Genomic DNA, 16,819 nt, shown 5'->3' with positions numbered 1-16,819 from the left:
GGGGGGGGGGGGGGGGGAGGCAATCAACACCTTAATCACTAGGTAAATGCTTTTGAGTTCTTTATTTGCTTTAAGATTTACTGTTTAGCCACTCCAGTTCCTATCATGTGCAAGTGTTTCCTATATTAACAGGAGAAGAGTGATTTGTGGGCAGTGAATGGGAAACAGGACATCAATTTAACGGGGCCATTTGGGGTTAGCACAAAATGACAGAACAGCAGGAAGCAGTTAAAAGCTTCCCCCCTCAGCAATCAAAGCCCTGCAATTTTGAGTCTTTTCCTCCAATCAAGTAGTGTATTGATGAGAAACCAGTTCTGATAATGACCTTTGAAAGACCTCATTCTGGCCTTCTGGAGTAATTCATTTCTCTAACTATGGTGTCCTAACAGGAGCCCAGCAAAAGCACGTCCTCTACACAATCACTTGAGCAGCATGACAAATGGCAGAAACCAAGGACAGGAGATTTCTGCTCCCTTAACTTGGCTGACATTTTTTTCCTTTGAAGGGTCCTGATCTTGGCCTGACTATGCAGGTATTGCTTTTTCTATGCATACCTTCCTCTCTCCTACCTGTCTCATTGAAATTATGGATAGACTATCTTTACTAATTCATCAGTCCTGCTGTAACCTACTTCCTTCCTGCATTGCAGATTTTTAGGTTTCATTCTTTAAGCCTCCCTCCCAGATCAAGTCTTGCTCACTTTTCATTCCAAGCTTTAGTTCAATTAATTTTATTTTCAGCACTGACAAAAAAAAAGTGAATTCTCCTTTTTCTTAGAAAGGCAGATATGGAGTGCTGAATGCCAGCTTTCCTAGGTGGGAAACAGTAGGTGTTTGCTCTCGGCCCTGCTAACGTTGGGAGTCATATTTCATTACATGAAAATACACCCTCAACACCAGTGACAACAAGCCTGCCACTGCAGACTGCATTGTTGGAAAGGAAGGAATGAATCAGAGCAACAGTATCTTTCAGCTGATTTTACTGACCATTCCACAACTTGCCTTTAGCACTCCAGTGTTCAGTTTTAAGCCTCTGCCTTTTCCCAGTACCCCAGAGCTAGTGATGCCCCTGATCACTGTGACTGCTCTGTTTGGGACTTCTGCTTGGAAAACGGTAGAACTCCAAATTTTAAATATCTCATGTTGCACTTCAATGATCTTTAAAGCTCCTAATACCAGCTCAGAAATACCATGAAATGCTGACCCAGTATGAACTCACTCTGTCAGTTCATCTTTGTTCAAAACATCAGCGGGCTTTATGCCATATCTGGGATCATTCCCTCCTCCCCTCCCAGCTGGCAGAAAGGTGATGCAAAAATCACAGAAGTTGCAAAGGCTGTCCTGTGTGCCCAAACTAATTCACCAGAAAGGCATCATGTTGACCCCATGCCTGATTCACATCAAATTGGTATGAGCATTTGATAAGTGAACACAGCACTCTGCTACTGCCGTCATTGGAGACACGGTGGGGGTGCAGGGAAAGTTTTCTCTCCCAGCTGTGTCTTGGGACTCCTACTATTTACCATCTTATTACAAGCCAACAAAGACTCTACCTAGAGGGGCAAAGGAGAGTGCTTGACAGGACAATTATAGGTTATATTTGAAAATTATTTTCCTAAGCAGGGTCAGCCAGCCAGCTCATGCCCTGGCATTGAGGAGGAAAAACAGCTTACGTAGCATATAAGAAAAAAACTGCTATATGAAGCATGGAGGACAAAGAAAAAACTTGTATGGGCTATATTCTAAGGCAGCAAAACAACGTCTCTCTTTGTAGGACCTAGGAAAATGTTAAGCATAAGCAACTTAAAAAAAATAATCATTTAAATAATTGTCATGACTGTATTCTTACCTCATGTCTTTTGATTTGGCTCCCATGATGCCTGAACACTTCTCCTGAAGCCAGTTTACTGTCTATTGTCTGTGCCTGATGAGAGCTCTTATTTCTGATTAGATACTTTTCCAGATCTCTGATCTCCCTCAGCATCACTTCTCCCTAAGCACTAATGGTGTCTGATGCAAGTACCACTACTAGTGTGCCCTGGTGGGTAAGAAGAAAAGCAACACATCACACCTTAGCTTAAGACTGCAACCAAAAGGCAATGTCCTCACATCTGGAAGTGCCTTTATATTGTGTTACCCTCATACGCTAAAAGTTCTGCAGGATTTAGTATTTTAAGCTAAATACAGTTTGTTGGTTCTTTTATCTATAAGAAGTCCCACTACAGAAACAAGCCAGACATGCCAACTTACTGCTCTCTATGAGTTTATTTTATTGCACCACAACTTTCTAAGAACAAGGCATTAGAGAAGAAAGCAGACTTTTCTATGTATGCTTTTAAGGTAGATGTGAGTCCTGTCCCCTACCACTTCCCCTGAGCACACTGGGACTGCTGGCTTCATAAAGACAGAAGCATGAATTAGCCTTTGCAGAATCACAATTCTTACACCCTAGAAAAAAAGTGAATTAATGCTCATTTTCCCTTTTAACCACAAGCAGCAATTGGAGAAAGTGAGACTAGGGAACACTGAAATACATAAATACACACACACACACAAGATTTACCATGTCCTGCCATGCTAGGTCAGCATTCAGCACATCCAGGAGAGCAGCTGACCAAAGCACTGGGACGTCTCACCCTCAGCCTGTCCTTTCCACCAGGTGCTCCCAGTCTCCTCAGTCTCAGCACACAGGGAATTGCTGGGCTTCAATCACACGGAAGCCTCTGGCAAAGAGCAGGAACAAGCAGCTCAGGGTAGAGGAGAGCTGGAGACCCTTCCCAGGATAACAAGGAAATGCAATTTCAGTAGTGAAAAAATCACAGTCACATGCCATTCAACAGCCCAGCTGTAACCTTCCATCACAGAGAGCATTATGATACAAGATGCCAGTTCTCAGCTCATGAGATCAGCTACAGCCCTGTAGCTGGGAGCTTCCACTGCTGCCTTCATGCAGTGGTCTCCCGCTGCATTTTATACCTTCCGATTCTGTGTGGCTGCTGAATTGTTAGACATGATGTTCAGCACGTGGTTGCTGTCAGCAAAAGGCAACACAAGGTGTTTCCCCCTCAGGGAAATGGAAACCCTTCCTCTGTACTTAACCACAGCATCACCACTGAAGATACCTCCCCATGCAAGCCCCTATTTGTTGTTAGGCTAAAACCAGCCATGGCTATTTCTGAAATGATGATGCTCCCCAAGCAGCACTTAACATAACTGTGAAGCTTTAAAATGAGATACAGAAAATTGCATTTGCTAGTATCTGTTCATATGTAAACCCCATTGGAGCAGGATGGAGGATCCCTGAAGGCCAGCTATGTTATCTTTGTCTATAGAAAACAATTAGAAAGCTAATTTTAAAATGCTACAATTAAAGGCTTAATATAAATGCGTTTCTGATGCTATCGACAAGCTCAGCAGACTTCAAGAAGCTGTTTCAAAATACCAGTGCCTTCAAGCAAAATAGCTGGTTTTGTTTTTCCTTCATGCTGAACAGACTATGGGCAATTTACACACACTTTCTAGTCTTAAAAACACCTTATCCACACTATGCATCTTATGTGCTATGAATTCCACACAGAGATTGTGAAAATCTATGTAAAGCTTCATACAGATTTACTGTTGTGCCTATAGATTCATGGCTGAAGATAAAGCATACTAGTAGAAAAGCTCAGTGGCAGGCATATAAAATCTGATGGGCAGGAGTTTTGTAAGATTCAATAGAAAGGTTTCCACCTATATTTTAGATAATCAGATTACAGTGGGATGTTAAAATTAATTTCCCCTTTTTGAGCAGTTTTATGTTGTGTTTTGGGAATAATCACACAAATTGAACACTGCAAATGAAAATCCTGGGTTTATTGAGGTCACTAGGGCAACTCCAACTGATTTCAATTGCGCCAGGGCCCCACTTTATGGGGAAGTCCTGGGGAGAAAATAAATTCAGACTTCTGGAAACAGAGTAGCATGCCAAAAAGCGGTTTTTTAATTTTATTTTGAATATGGTCACTCTGCCATGTGAGAAAGCAGCTCCTTTCATTGCCTTCAGGAAATCAGCAGGTAATCCTGCTCCCACTGATTGCTTGCAAGCATGGTAGAACAGGCTGACTTAAAAGCCGCTGCTTTTCACAGTGGCCAAACACTGCTGATGAGCTGAAGTCCTCATCTGACCCCTGTGCCAGGATCTCAGCTTCCACTGAGAGCTGAGCTTAAGAAGTCCAAAAAGACCCTCCTGTTTACAGCAGTCCCAGTCAGCTCCTTTAAGGAGGTCCAGGCTTGTCCAGGGCTGTAGGATAAGCAGTCTTGCCCATCAGAGGCCAAGAAATTTTGGGTTCCTAGTCCTGAAAGCTGAGCACTCGCAAGGAGCACGTTTTAGATGGGACCTGGCTTTTGTGAGAGGTGGTGGCTGTCAGCTCCTAACGAGTTTTCTAACTAAGCAGGAACAGAGCCCTTCTCCACCAAGCAGGATTTTACATCTGAGACAAATAATGGAATTCAGCTCTTGGAGTCGTCTTCCTCCCAAACCTAGAAACATCCTCACTGTTTTCCTTCCACTTCAAACTCCTTTTTTTCTGGTGTGAGTACACACATGCTTCTCTGCATCACTGAACACAGTGCAAGAGATCAACACATCTCAACTTCAATTTCCAAAGCAAGTGTCCTAGCACTTCTGTCAGATTTCAGCCAGAAACAGAGGAGAATGTCACTTTGGATGAGCTAGGACATTCTTCATTCATCTCGTCTATTTAGTTCTTGTTTATCAGAGAAACTGAGGCCACTAGCAACACCGATCTCCTCCAACATACCTAGCTAGACTGCTGCTGCCAATGTGGTCCTTACTGCACCAAATCACACTGACATCTACCACACATGTAAGAGCTGGTATCACTAGCGCAGAACAAAGCATAGCACACTTCCTGTCTGAAGCCAGTTCCCAAACTACTGAGAAGCACTGGACACATAAGAGAATTTGGATCAAGAACATAATAGTGTGGTACCAAGTATTGCAGTAAGAATTCTAGGAAAACAACTTACCAAAAGTGACAAGTTTGATGACTGTAAACATGCTTTAATCAGAATACTGGATCAAGTCTGAAGGTACTGTTTTCACTAGGGAAGATTTCCTCAATTAAATTTCCACGTCTCTGCACCACAGTGTGGAACATTTCTTAGCATCACCTAGTAATATCTGAAAGCTCTTGGAGATGGACAACACAGAAGAGGGGCTTCAGCTTCACTGACCATAAAAGTATTTAAAATGAAGTTTCAAATTTCCTGGAAAAAAAGTAAGGAAATAGCCAGAAGTCTGAATAATATTATATAATTAACTTTTCAGCAGAGAATGGCCTCTTGGCACTAACCATGTCTTTTATTGTGATATATCAGAGACTGAAAACTATGACCTTTCCTGTCCCAACTGTCTTCTAGAATAAACATGAAACCCTCCCCCCCTTCATCTCCACATACTTAATAATATTAATAGAACATTAAAATATTAATGCTGGTAGACAAGGTCTTTCATAAAGCACATAAATGAATTCATTCACTCTAGCTCATTAGCTTAATAGTCAACCTTTTTACAATGTAGCTGATTAACATTTTCATTGTTCTTCTTTGTTTTTTCCTTAGACTTTTACTTCTTTAGGGATCAAAAGATCTCTGAATACATAAGCTCAACAAATATCAGTGCACAACTGTATAACAATGGAAATAGCTAAAAGAGAAAACTAAGCAAAGGCTTTCAAAGCTCGTGCTTCAAAGATACTGCAGGAAACAAGCATTTAAGAACCATTTTTATTTGTATGTTTAACGTGATTATACACATTCATGAGTCCAACAAGATCTGCACTGTGACATTAAAGATACAGTACAATAACATTCAACATGAGGTACTTCATATTTATATATATCTGTCCTTTATAAATAATGCTGTAAGCCTGCTAAGGTCAAACACTGCTCCAGCACGAATGGGTGCTGGGACCTGAAGTTAGCCGAGTTTATCACAACAAATAAAAAAAAAAAAATCCCACAACAGGTCAGTGCAATAAGTATGTAGAAATTAAAATGTTTACTTAAATACTATTTTAGATATGCAGAAAGTATATTACATTATACTCTCTTATCGCAGATTCTCCTCACCAGGAAACTCAAACATACAAGTAGCAAAGATGGCCAGGTACAGTTTAAGACAGACTCTACGGAAGAATCTCTATCAACATTATGCTTACATTCCAGGTTGATATGGCTGATGCTTGCAAAATGTCAGTGTATTCATGCTGGGATGCTACTGCGAAACCAACCATTTAGACACCTGTTACGTGCCTTCATGAGTGACTGGTACTGGTTACCTTCTTATATACCAGTACCTGTTAGCATCAAGCAGTGCTCAGAATCAAGTTGCGTTGTAAGCATTGAAAGGTGTTTTGAGGTGCTTATGTTTATTCATTCCTATTGAAAAACTCTACATGCACCAGCTTCTAAAACCTGGAATGGACTCAAAGGAATTAAGCTAGAGGTTGCTTTCATCCCACTTTGTCAAAAAGATTTCATAAAAGGAGAAAAAAAAAAAATAATTAAATAACAGCTCATTTTCTACATATTACAGCTACACAGTATTTTGATCGCCTAACTTCTGCTCCAGCCAGTGAATGTAGTAGATACCTCACCTTTACGTGTAGATAAGTAAAACCCAAAACATAAATTAAAAGTGAGAACCCAAGCCTAGTTATACCAGTGCAGTATTCTCTGATTTGTCCCACCAGCTGAGGCACCTGATTTTTTTCCAAACAACTCGAATGCACCTTGCTACTGCAAGCAACTTGTCCATCTGATCATCAGAGTAATTACATCTACATCAATTGCTTGCTGTAAGAAAACTTAGTCAGCTGATTAGCGTCTTTCTCTGCCTTTAAATGTATTTAAATAAATGGAGCTGCTGCTCAGATGTTGTCTAAAAGTAGATGACCATTACCTCATCTTAAGAGTCTCTTTTGCAGTCTCTTCAGCAACTTTTCCTCCAGTCCATACAATTATACTCTTGTCTATTTTATGCTGCAGATCTAAATACAATTAACTGGAGGCTTTTTAAAATCTCTCTCTGGGAGTTTTCCATGGAGCACTCTGTTTAGATGTCACTAACAGTATGGATTATGTACATCTGTTGCAAAAAAAACCAAAACATTTTTCTATATATTTTGAGGGTATTTACATTTCAGAAAGAATGTTGCTTACACACACACACAGAGTCATAGGTATGTATGTATATAAAACATTAAACACTAAGATGGGTGAAAAGCATAGATCTTGCAGGGCAGTTTTTTACCTGACTCTCCTTTCATTACCTAGAGAGAAGATCTGGGATTTGGCCATCAAGTGTTTGACGTCTACGCTCCAGTTTTCCTTACTTCAGACAGTATTTTGGACACTGCAAAGATGTATTGGCACTTTACGATGGCCAGGGGCCAGGATCTCAACCGTCAAGAAACACTTAGAGTAATAGTATTAAACTGGTAAGAAATCATATGAGAAAAACATTTTTATTACAAAACTGACAAGTGAATTTAGGGTTATGCTGGATTAATGTGTTGATATACTATAACATTAATCTTCAGCCTGTCTAAAGAATCATTTGGTCCTCTCAATTTGTTAAAACATACACAACAAATAGAACCCACTTCAGAGATGAAATAAGAATGAGATGTTTTACAATAGGTATTGTGCCTCCGAGAAGCAACTGTCCCAATGCAACAGTAAAGGATTTTCTTATATTTAAATAGTACCTGTATTTCTTACTGGTTTCCTTCCCTGATAGAGGAATCCTGATCCCTAAGACTTTTCCAAAAACAATACAGATGTATGACAGGAAGCTTGAAAAAACAATAATAAAAAAGAAAAAAATCAGACAAGGAAAAGTTCTGCACCACATAATCCTCTGACAGGTAACCATAAACATATGCAAGAGATCCAACACTAACCATTAGAGAAGACTTCCTCCTCCTCACTGTTAGATCTGATGATATATACTAAGTGCAATATGATCACAGTTGGGAACCTTGTCTTTGTCTAAATTTCCACTGAGTAACTACCGTAAGAAGAACAAGAAATCTCATATTAAAAGTTAAAGTTAGGATTGGTATTAAAAAAGTTCAAGTCAGGATTGGTACATTCTTTTGTTCTGCTATAATCTGCCTCTACCATGTCTAGGAGTAAGAAAAAACCCCCACCGAAAACAAATAAAAATTATCCTGCATAGGATGCTAGATATTAATTCCCATTTATTTAGCAAGGGTTCAAAGAAAAGCCATTTAAATAGCAAACCAACTTCAATGTAGCAAAAATTAGGTCATGGGAGTAGGGTTTCAAAAGCTGCATGTACAATTTCAACATGTGCAAGTACTTCCTTACCTTCAAGGTAGGATTTCTAGGAAATGAACTTTGTGGGTAACTTGCCAAGCCCACACCTCCCTCCACTGTAAACATGTCCATGCACTGTGGACACAGTCGGCCTGCTGTGTAGCTTCCTGAAACTGTCTGCTTCTCTCCATCTTCCTCTGCAGCCATCCCAAATAGTTGGCTGCAGAAGAATCTGACAGGATGAAGGTTTGAACCTATGCTTTCTCTATTTATAACTGAAGCACTTCTTTCAGCTCCCATGATCAAAAGCAGTTCAGTTCAGTTTACTAGAATCTCTTGAGTCTGAAGAGCAGAAAGGAGAGCTATAAAACAAGGCTCCTCATTTTCTACCCCTACCTTCCCAAATAATTACAAGCAGAAAGCAGGAAACAAAGAAAGAGAAAATGGATCAATGAATGCAGCATTTAGTGAGATAAAAGAGGAGGACATCCTCTGGTGATTCACAGGTGCATCAAAGAAAGTCAGCATCACCAGCAAACAGGCACCTCTCTTACAAAGCCTTTAAAACTTGCTTGTTCCTAAGAGCTTCCAGTTTAAATATTACAGTTAAACTTTATCACCAACAATGCTACAAGTATGGCAAGCCAGTAACTTGCCCACATTAGTTACATATTACCTGTACTGATCACATATCTGCAGATAAAAAGCTAAGTGTCAGTAGGCCTGAACCAGACAGGTTCTTCATAGCAAAATGCTTCATCTCCACACACTTTCATTCAAGCATAAAATATCAGTTCAGGAATTTGCCCTCCCTGCACCCCAGTGCCATTTGTACTGTCCGAAGAGCACTGAAACTGAACAGTCACCTTCCCACACTGAACTTCTGTCATTCCTTCTTGTCCAAAATAGCTGAGTTCGTTACCATCCAGAATCACACTAGCTGTGTAAAACGTGTCAGGCTCAATCTGCACTGGATATTCGAACCACACGGGAAAAGTGTTACTAGAACCATCTGAGAAATATTTACTCAAGTTCTGGCCTAGGATAACTCCTTGTCGCTTGAGTTCAATCTTGGCACTGTACTCTGCTGATCCACAGCTGGAGCCGTATAGCCCAAAGCCAGCAATAAACACTCTCTTATCAACAGCAAACTGGATGCTGTCACACCGGCCCCTGTAGCGCCACTGGTTGCTGCGGTAAGCGCAGGACTGGAAACGGTGACACCGCTGAGGAACGAGGCCTTTCCGGGGCTTGCTTACAAACTGTAACTCTGGCTTTTTGGCAGCAGTGTACCAGAGGAAGATATCATTGGTTTCATTGAGAGTCAGAATCCCAGACTGAGCAGCGCCATTTGCGAAGTCGTCGAGTGCCATCGTAGGGATGCGTATCAAGTACAGAGCCTTTCCGAGGACTTTGCGCTTGTTCTCTATGGTAGCCGTTAGCTCTTGTCGCTGACACTCCACTTCAGCCCAGTTCAGAGCTGCTTCAAAAACAACAATTTCTTTGGCATTCAGAGTCTCCCTTCGGAGAATGCTTTCAAGTGTCTGAAAATCAATGTCACAGAATCCCTCAGACTTCAATGCTAGCTCAGCTTGGGCATCAATCACTTCCCAACAGCGCTGGGTCAGGTCAGGTTCCTCGAATAAGCAGCTCTGGGAAAGCAGCACACAGGCATTCTTTGCACTTAGACTTGTTTCTAGAAAGTTGACGCAGGCCCGGGCAAGATGAGGGACAATATACTTCTTGGCAGCATAAAGAGTGGCCAGTACAGTATCTGCAGCCAAATCAATTTCATCGCAATATATGTATCTGAAATAAAACACATGCATGTAACACTGCTGCTTAACACAAAAACACAATTTGTCAACGACATCCGAAAATTATAAACAAAGAATATTTAAATGACTCCACATTAAAACTAAGCAGTGCTTTTGGGGAACATTGATTACACCCACAAAGTACAAACCAAATTCATCACTCATGTAAGACCATGGAACAGAACAGGCTTAAATCTAAGGTGGATAAAACATCACATTTGGGGTACATACTATGTAGACAATGGTTATGTTTACAAACTATGGTCCCTACAGCTCTGTTTTCCCTCCATATATGCTCTGGCTAATGAGAGGCTATCTTCCCTGGCAGTAGCTCCTCAACAGCTACCTTACTTGGCTAACACAACAGTCTGGAACATGTTTTACAAAGACTACTTAGACTGGATGTCCCATGATGGTGAATGGTGATTTACTGAGGTGGATATATCGGTATCAGAATGAAAACAAGTTTATTGGGAATAAGCAAGTAGTCTAAGAAGAGAAATGCTATCAAAGTATAACAGTTGCTATCTATTTTCATAACTACTGCATTGGGTTTTTTTAGGGGGGTTGGCTTGCTTTGGTTTTTTTAAGCTTGTTTTTAAACTGGGTGATAAAGCAGATAGAAAAATGAAAGGCACAGGATTCCAGTTTTCAGATTTCTTAATCCTTGTAACATCCTAGCTCCACTAGTACTGTGTTTTCTCTCAGTCTCATTGCATAAGGAGGAAAAAAGCTTTACTGCTACGGTAGTGTGGTGGAAGAGATGAAGGTGAAATTCTATTTATATGACTAAACTGCTGGGATTCATTGCTCAGAGAAATGAAGCATTGTACAGTTTGTTCTTTTTAATATCTCATGCTTCAGGGCCCCATTTGCAGCTGGTGAATGCAATGTGCTAAAACCATGCCAAATGCAATTTTACTCTTCATAGGGATAAGGAAGCCTTGATGGTTACGGTTGACAAAAGTGCCTTCCCCAGTAAACCTGAAGTTATATGCGACCCTGTACTAATTAAAATTTTCTAGTTAGCAGGTTTCCCAACACAATTTTTTTGCAGAACAGATGTGCTTATAAAGTGGAATTAGTACTGACACTGATCTGATTGTAGCTGTAAATATCTTTGTTTCTATTTTTGCAGGTGTAGGGTACTATCCTCCAAGCTGCACTTAAAATACATGCTCAGAGCAGATACTGCTCAAGCAATACAATAAAATCTAAGAGGTTACAGATAAAAAGAATACTTACACAAATCCAAAACTTTTTTTTTTTTTAAAAAAAAGCACCTTTATTACTTGGTTTCAGCTGGGCTATTTGTAACAACAAAGAGCACATCTATATATCGCTGGTTACAGGCTTAGCTCCTTTACTATCCAAAAAAATTTCAATGTATCAATTCTTTCCATTTTATGATTCTCCTCATTGCTTTCCAAGTCTTTTCTCCTTTCTATTGCTTCTCTTTGCCTGCTAGTACAGCAGAGAACCATGACATCTGTTTTAAACTGAAATAGCACAAAAGTTGCTAGTTTAATATTCATGAAAGTGAAGAACTAATATCACTGATTTACAACAGACACAGCACAGATCAGCTGTCAGCAATATTCCACACTTCTCACTCTGCCAATGCACCAACTCTGGTCTGCAATTGCTGATATTCCCATTTCACCCTGTTCTTAAACAGAGGATTCTGCTAGACCACAGGGTTTGATGTTTTACTAACACGTTTATCCTGGGATAAGATGAGACCATGGTTCTAACTTGAACAGTCAAGATTATGACAAGATATAATACATTGAAGACACCAATTCAGTGTGTCAGCTAGACTATGAATTTAACCCTAATTTTAAAACTGTAGAGAACAGCCAAAGCAATTTTATACTGGGAGAATAATTAGTATCTACCAGTTGTATTATTTCCTGTGTTATATCTGGCAATACCTTGTTTGATGTTTGTTGGCAGAATGCCCACTATATAGTAAAAGACAACCAAACATTTATGCTCTAAGAATTCACTGTTCAGGGGGGGAAAAAAACCAAAAAAACCAAACAACAAAAATAAGTCCCAAACCACAAAACCACATTCAAGGTATTTTCTAACAAAAATTATGATGCATCCCTCTCATCTGTGGAAAGGAGCAGATGAAGGAGAAAGCTGCTTTGGGATAGGTAAACAGTCTTTTCCTTCTGTAGCAACAGTATCATGAGCCTTCTGCCATCCACTGCTCAAAGCAGTTGCAAGGAATGTATTGGATGATTTCCCAAGGGGAGAGGAGTGAAGGGGACTGTGGCTCCCCTCGAGCTCCACCCAGTGCAGCACACACACTGAATCCTGCAAGGAGGGAATGCTGCACTGCTGAGCAACATCCCTTCCCTGCACTGTCACGACTGCAGACACCCCCGGCGGTCGCAGACACAGGAGCACTCTGCAGATTCAGGCGCACAGTGTCAGTAGAAGTTAGTACTGGCAAGTGTAGCTCAACATCCACACAAACTTCTTGTGTTCTTTTGGTTTTTATTAAATAAAAGCTGAGAAGGTGAAGAGTTCCATGGTTCTGGCATTTCTCTCAAAGATAGTTTTCAAAATTGCCATGGGCTAAGTAACATGTCAAGACCTAGAGGCCATCAGTGATACTCTTTTCCAGGTCTGCTCTCTAAACACATTTCTTAATGATAAATTAAGAAAGCATTCAGGTTTTTTATGGCAAATCATGCTTAGCCAGAGTGAAACAGATTTGCTGTTCAAAAAGGAAGGGGGCCTGGGTGAATCCAAGTATCTTGTATTTGTGCCTTATAGAATTCTGCATGAAAGTAAAACACAAGTCTGAGCTCTGCAAAAAACACCTGCAAAACTAAAAAGGCCCAAAGCAGAGATCCATAACACACCTACCTACAAAATGTCATATCTTAACTTGGTATTCCAAGTCTATAGAACATCTGTGTGACTTCAGCTTTTCCTGACAGCTACTGATATTTGCACAGAACATTTCTGATGTTCATGATAACCTATAAAAACCTCTATGCAACAAACTCTGTATGAAACCTTAAATGTCCACCCACAGTGCCACTGAAATGTAAAAGAAAAAAAGAAACCGTTCTGTAATCACAAGCTCATCAAAAGAATCTATGAAATACAATACATTGCTAGCTAGTGATTACACCATTACAGGCAAGAAAATCTGCAGCGTATTAAAAGGATCACTATCAGATACTAATGTATATTCTTTATCAGAAGGCAATGGCAGTTACTAAAGTTGAAGGGGAAAAAAACCCTTAAAGCCATAGCATTTCTTAATAGGGTATTTCTCTTTAATAATCAGAGTTTAATAGATACATTCAAGGACAACTCAGCAGGGAAGCTGCTTCATTATGCTCATTTAGGAAGACAGTAGTTCTTATGCAGTTTGCAAGATGAAAAATAATGATCATGTAAACAGACTTTTTTCCCCCCTTAGAATAAAAAATGCTATTAATGTAAACAGCCTTGTTATCACTCTCCAAATGCATCAATATGACAGATGCGGAGAAATTTAATTTTGAGAGGCTATATTCAATAACTTTGGGTCATTTTTCTAAGATAAGACCTGCACACAGCAAGTTTATAAAAGAGCTGGAATGATGTCAATATACAAAACCAGCAATTCAGGGTTTGGGGATTTTTTGTGTGTGTGTTTTTAACTTTTCACTACCCTTGCAATGTAGAACAGGGGTTTTTTGTTACAGCTGACAATTCTTTTTAGTAACTCCATTCCTCTGTGTAACCTGTAGTGACAAATCAGATCAATAGGCATTACAGTATACAATGTGCCCAAAGATCCCTTGTCAAAGTTATTATTTATAACTGCCTACATTAGACCAATATATGCATGCCTGGAATTAGAGGGGAAGAGCAAAATGACCTAAAAGTTTAAAATGCTTGAAACACAAAAAGAGGAATATTTTAAACAACTGCTTTCTTTCTGTTTATATGCAAGTCTAATACTTTAACTATGACATTACCAGGGTATGTATACATCATAAAGGAAAACATATCCAGCAGATGAATGATGCTTACTTCAGCATTGCGAGAAAAGCAGCAGGCTCAACATCTGGTATACGGATTTCATCTTTGTCCTCAGCAAGCTCTCCGTAAAACATCGCATGGAATACAGAGCTCCCAACAGCCAGGACATACTGTTGAGAAAGGGAAATCTTATTTCATGCTTTAAACTGAAAACACTGCCAACAAAAACAATGTGGGAGAGCCACTCTGAGCACACTAGGCTTCACTGACAGACTCTACAGACACACTTCGGTAAGAAATGAAGTCAAAGCTAAGAACAGAATTACACATTTCCCCTGCATTTTACTCACAGGGGCATATATGCATTAGCTACTGGAAAACACTCATACCCACTACAGAAGTTAACTATTTCTAGAAAATCCCAAGAGTAATATTAATCAGCAGCACAAAGCAGTATTCCTAACTTTACAATGACTGCCTTAGCAGAAGTGTAATGTTTAACAGAAAACACAAAGAAAAGCAAGGGACAGACGATTCCACTGCATGTAGCCTCTTAAAATAAAGAATTATGCCTGTCCCAGAAGAGCTGAGTGTCCCACGCTACGTCCCGGTGTAACGGTGGGAGCTCTCTCTGCCCATCCCCGCCCGAGCTGATAATGCAGCTGTTGCTTACTTTGTGTCCTGGCAGCCGCTGGGTCCCACCTGGTGGCCCGACCACAAAATGAACATCTGCCATCAAGTCATTGTTGAACATCACTGCATTTCTACAAACAGAGGCAGCGAGTTAGCTTATGGAGCCCAGTAATTCTGTACTTACCCCAGACCCAAGAAATTCAATTTTTTAACACCTTGAAGTTGCACGTTAGTAAAGAGAAGGAGGTCACACTTTGTTTTAAGCTACTTTACACATCATCACACAAATATACCAAAGTAAAAAAGTTAGCAGAAATGGGGGTAGGGGTGTGTGCAATAAAAAAAAAAACAACCACCCAAACTTCTGAGAACTTTTTGAAAAGTGGAAATCAATGTCAAGAGCATGTATCACTGAAAACCCCCACTAAGGCACTAAAAGCAAATCTTTACGGGTATGCTGCAGCTTCCAGCAACATTTTTATTTACTCAAGACAAACAGCTGCACTGTCTGGAAAAGAGATATTAAAATATTTTCCATTACCAAAATACTTGTTTCACACACACGGAAAAAAAGAGAACTGTGTTTTCTTCAGCAAACAAATAACTAAACATATGTATTAGAAACATTTTGCTACTTTTCACTATCCCATTCAAACAGCAAAAATAAACTGCCCTGAACTTACCTCTCTCTGATGGTTGGATAAAGTCCTTGCCAATTAGGTGCTGGAATAGTGTTGTTGTTGTTGAGATTTTGCTGGTGGTACTGCTGGACAGCAGTTGTATTAGTGTTGGTTGGTTTCTTTCGGGGAAAAATATCAGCAGCCATCTTCTTCTTCTTTTTCGTCTTCAAGGTAATGATTTCATAGCAAACTGGAGGCAATTTGCTGCTGCTACTGCTGCTGCTATTTCCCTTCTTAGAGCTCTTCTTGGACCTGTTCTTGACCGTCTCTGGAAGCATCAAGAAGAAGGTGAGACATTTCATGTTCTTTCCTTTCTCATCTACCATGAGTATACCTGTCTGTAAAGCTAGATTGCCTAACTAGCCAGAAACATTAACAAATGCACGTGGAAGCTGTTAAACAGAGAGCAGCACAACTGAGAGTTTGCTTCTTTTCCAGCAAGACAAGGTGACCTTTCCAGTGCACCGAGTAACAAACTGGCTTTAAGTTTGATCCAGTACTTGAATTGTTAAATACAGCCCCATCATTCCTGCCAGTTTTATTTCTTTCCAGATCTCCTGATGAGGATTTGCCTGAAAGCACTACACTCTGCCAAGAGGGTAGACGCGTGGCTGTAGCACCGGCTCTCTGAAGGGGGCTAGCAAGACGCGCGCTGTAGCACTGCTGGTCTGCTCGGCGAGCTGAACTTGTGCGTTGAAGGGATGGGAACAGAGTAGGTATTGCAGCGCTGCAGATGGAGTCACCCAGCGCTCAGAGCCAATAGCTGAAGTCACGGATAACGATTGGACCCAGCCGCACAGTGACACCTATTGTAACGTATGCCGCTCCGACATTAAAGCGACAGCAGTTGTGCACTCCTCGTTTCATACCTAGGGCTAAGTGATAAAGTAATAAATGCCATGCACAGTTGTGTAAGTGCAAGATTGGCCAGAAGCATGTGTCTTTTAGCTCTCCTTGATGCTGCTTAAATTTTCACAGGGGAAGCAATAAAAAGTTGAAATCAGGTAGAAAGATGTATTTGAGTCTAAATATTTCTATGGGAGCTATTTCCACATGCAGTCGATATTAGCATGACTTCATACGTCTCCAGTGTTCCCACAAATCCCTGCCATAACAGATGTTCAGCAAAAGCACGCTATAGATAGCAGAACCAAATTAAAGCAATCAACTAGCAGCAGCAAAGACAGCGATGCAGTTAAACAATCCCTTTCAGTGCAGCTTCTATTCCAGTGTAACGTGAATAGAGATGAGGTCACAGCTTTAGCTTTAACTCCTTATGTTTCTAGATAATGTAATAGCCTTTGACAGGGGTCCTGAATCACTAAGCAGTGCTAATTAAGCCAGC

At 40.4% G+C, this 16,819-nt stretch overlaps 1 protein-coding gene across 1 annotated transcript; it reads right to left on the bottom strand.

The window, feature by feature from the left end:
* Window positions 1-5,775: 5,775 nt before the first annotated feature.
* Window positions 5,776-16,597, bottom strand: BTBD3 (BTB (POZ) domain containing 3). The gene is made up of 4 exons (XM_014966466.1): window positions 15,478-16,597; window positions 14,835-14,925; window positions 14,213-14,331; window positions 5,776-10,157 (listed from the first exon to the last, which is right to left on the bottom strand). Exons 1-4 carry the CDS (start codon window positions 15,798-15,800, stop codon window positions 9,125-9,127), a joined length of 1,566 nt encoding a protein of 521 aa, XP_014821952.1. The 5' UTR covers window positions 15,801-16,597; the 3' UTR covers window positions 5,776-9,124.
* Window positions 16,598-16,819: the final 222 nt, after the last annotated feature.

Source organism: Calidris pugnax, unplaced genomic scaffold (genome assembly GCF_001431845.1).
Source record: "Calidris pugnax isolate Ruff unplaced genomic scaffold, ASM143184v1 scaffold31, whole genome shotgun sequence".
NCBI classification, from domain to species: domain Eukaryota; kingdom Metazoa; phylum Chordata; class Aves; order Charadriiformes; family Scolopacidae; genus Calidris; species Calidris pugnax.
The sequence above is the reverse complement of the archived record's forward strand: the minus strand, read 5'-3'. Positions and strand labels throughout refer to the sequence as shown.

Bases quoted from the DNA above. Each gene is read 5' to 3' on its own strand.
- BTBD3 (XM_014966466.1), bottom strand. From the start codon at position 15,800: ATGGTAGATGAGAAAGGAAAGAACATGAAATGTCTCACCTTCTTCTTG. The intron at 14,926-15,477 runs GTAAGTTCAGGG...CTCTGTTTGTAG, and splicing joins TATCCAACCATCAGAGAGAG to AAATGCAGTGATGTTCAACA. The intron at 14,332-14,834 runs GTAAGCAACAGC...CTTTCTCAACAG, and splicing joins AGCGGCTGCCAGGACACAAA to TATGTCCTGGCTGTTGGGAG.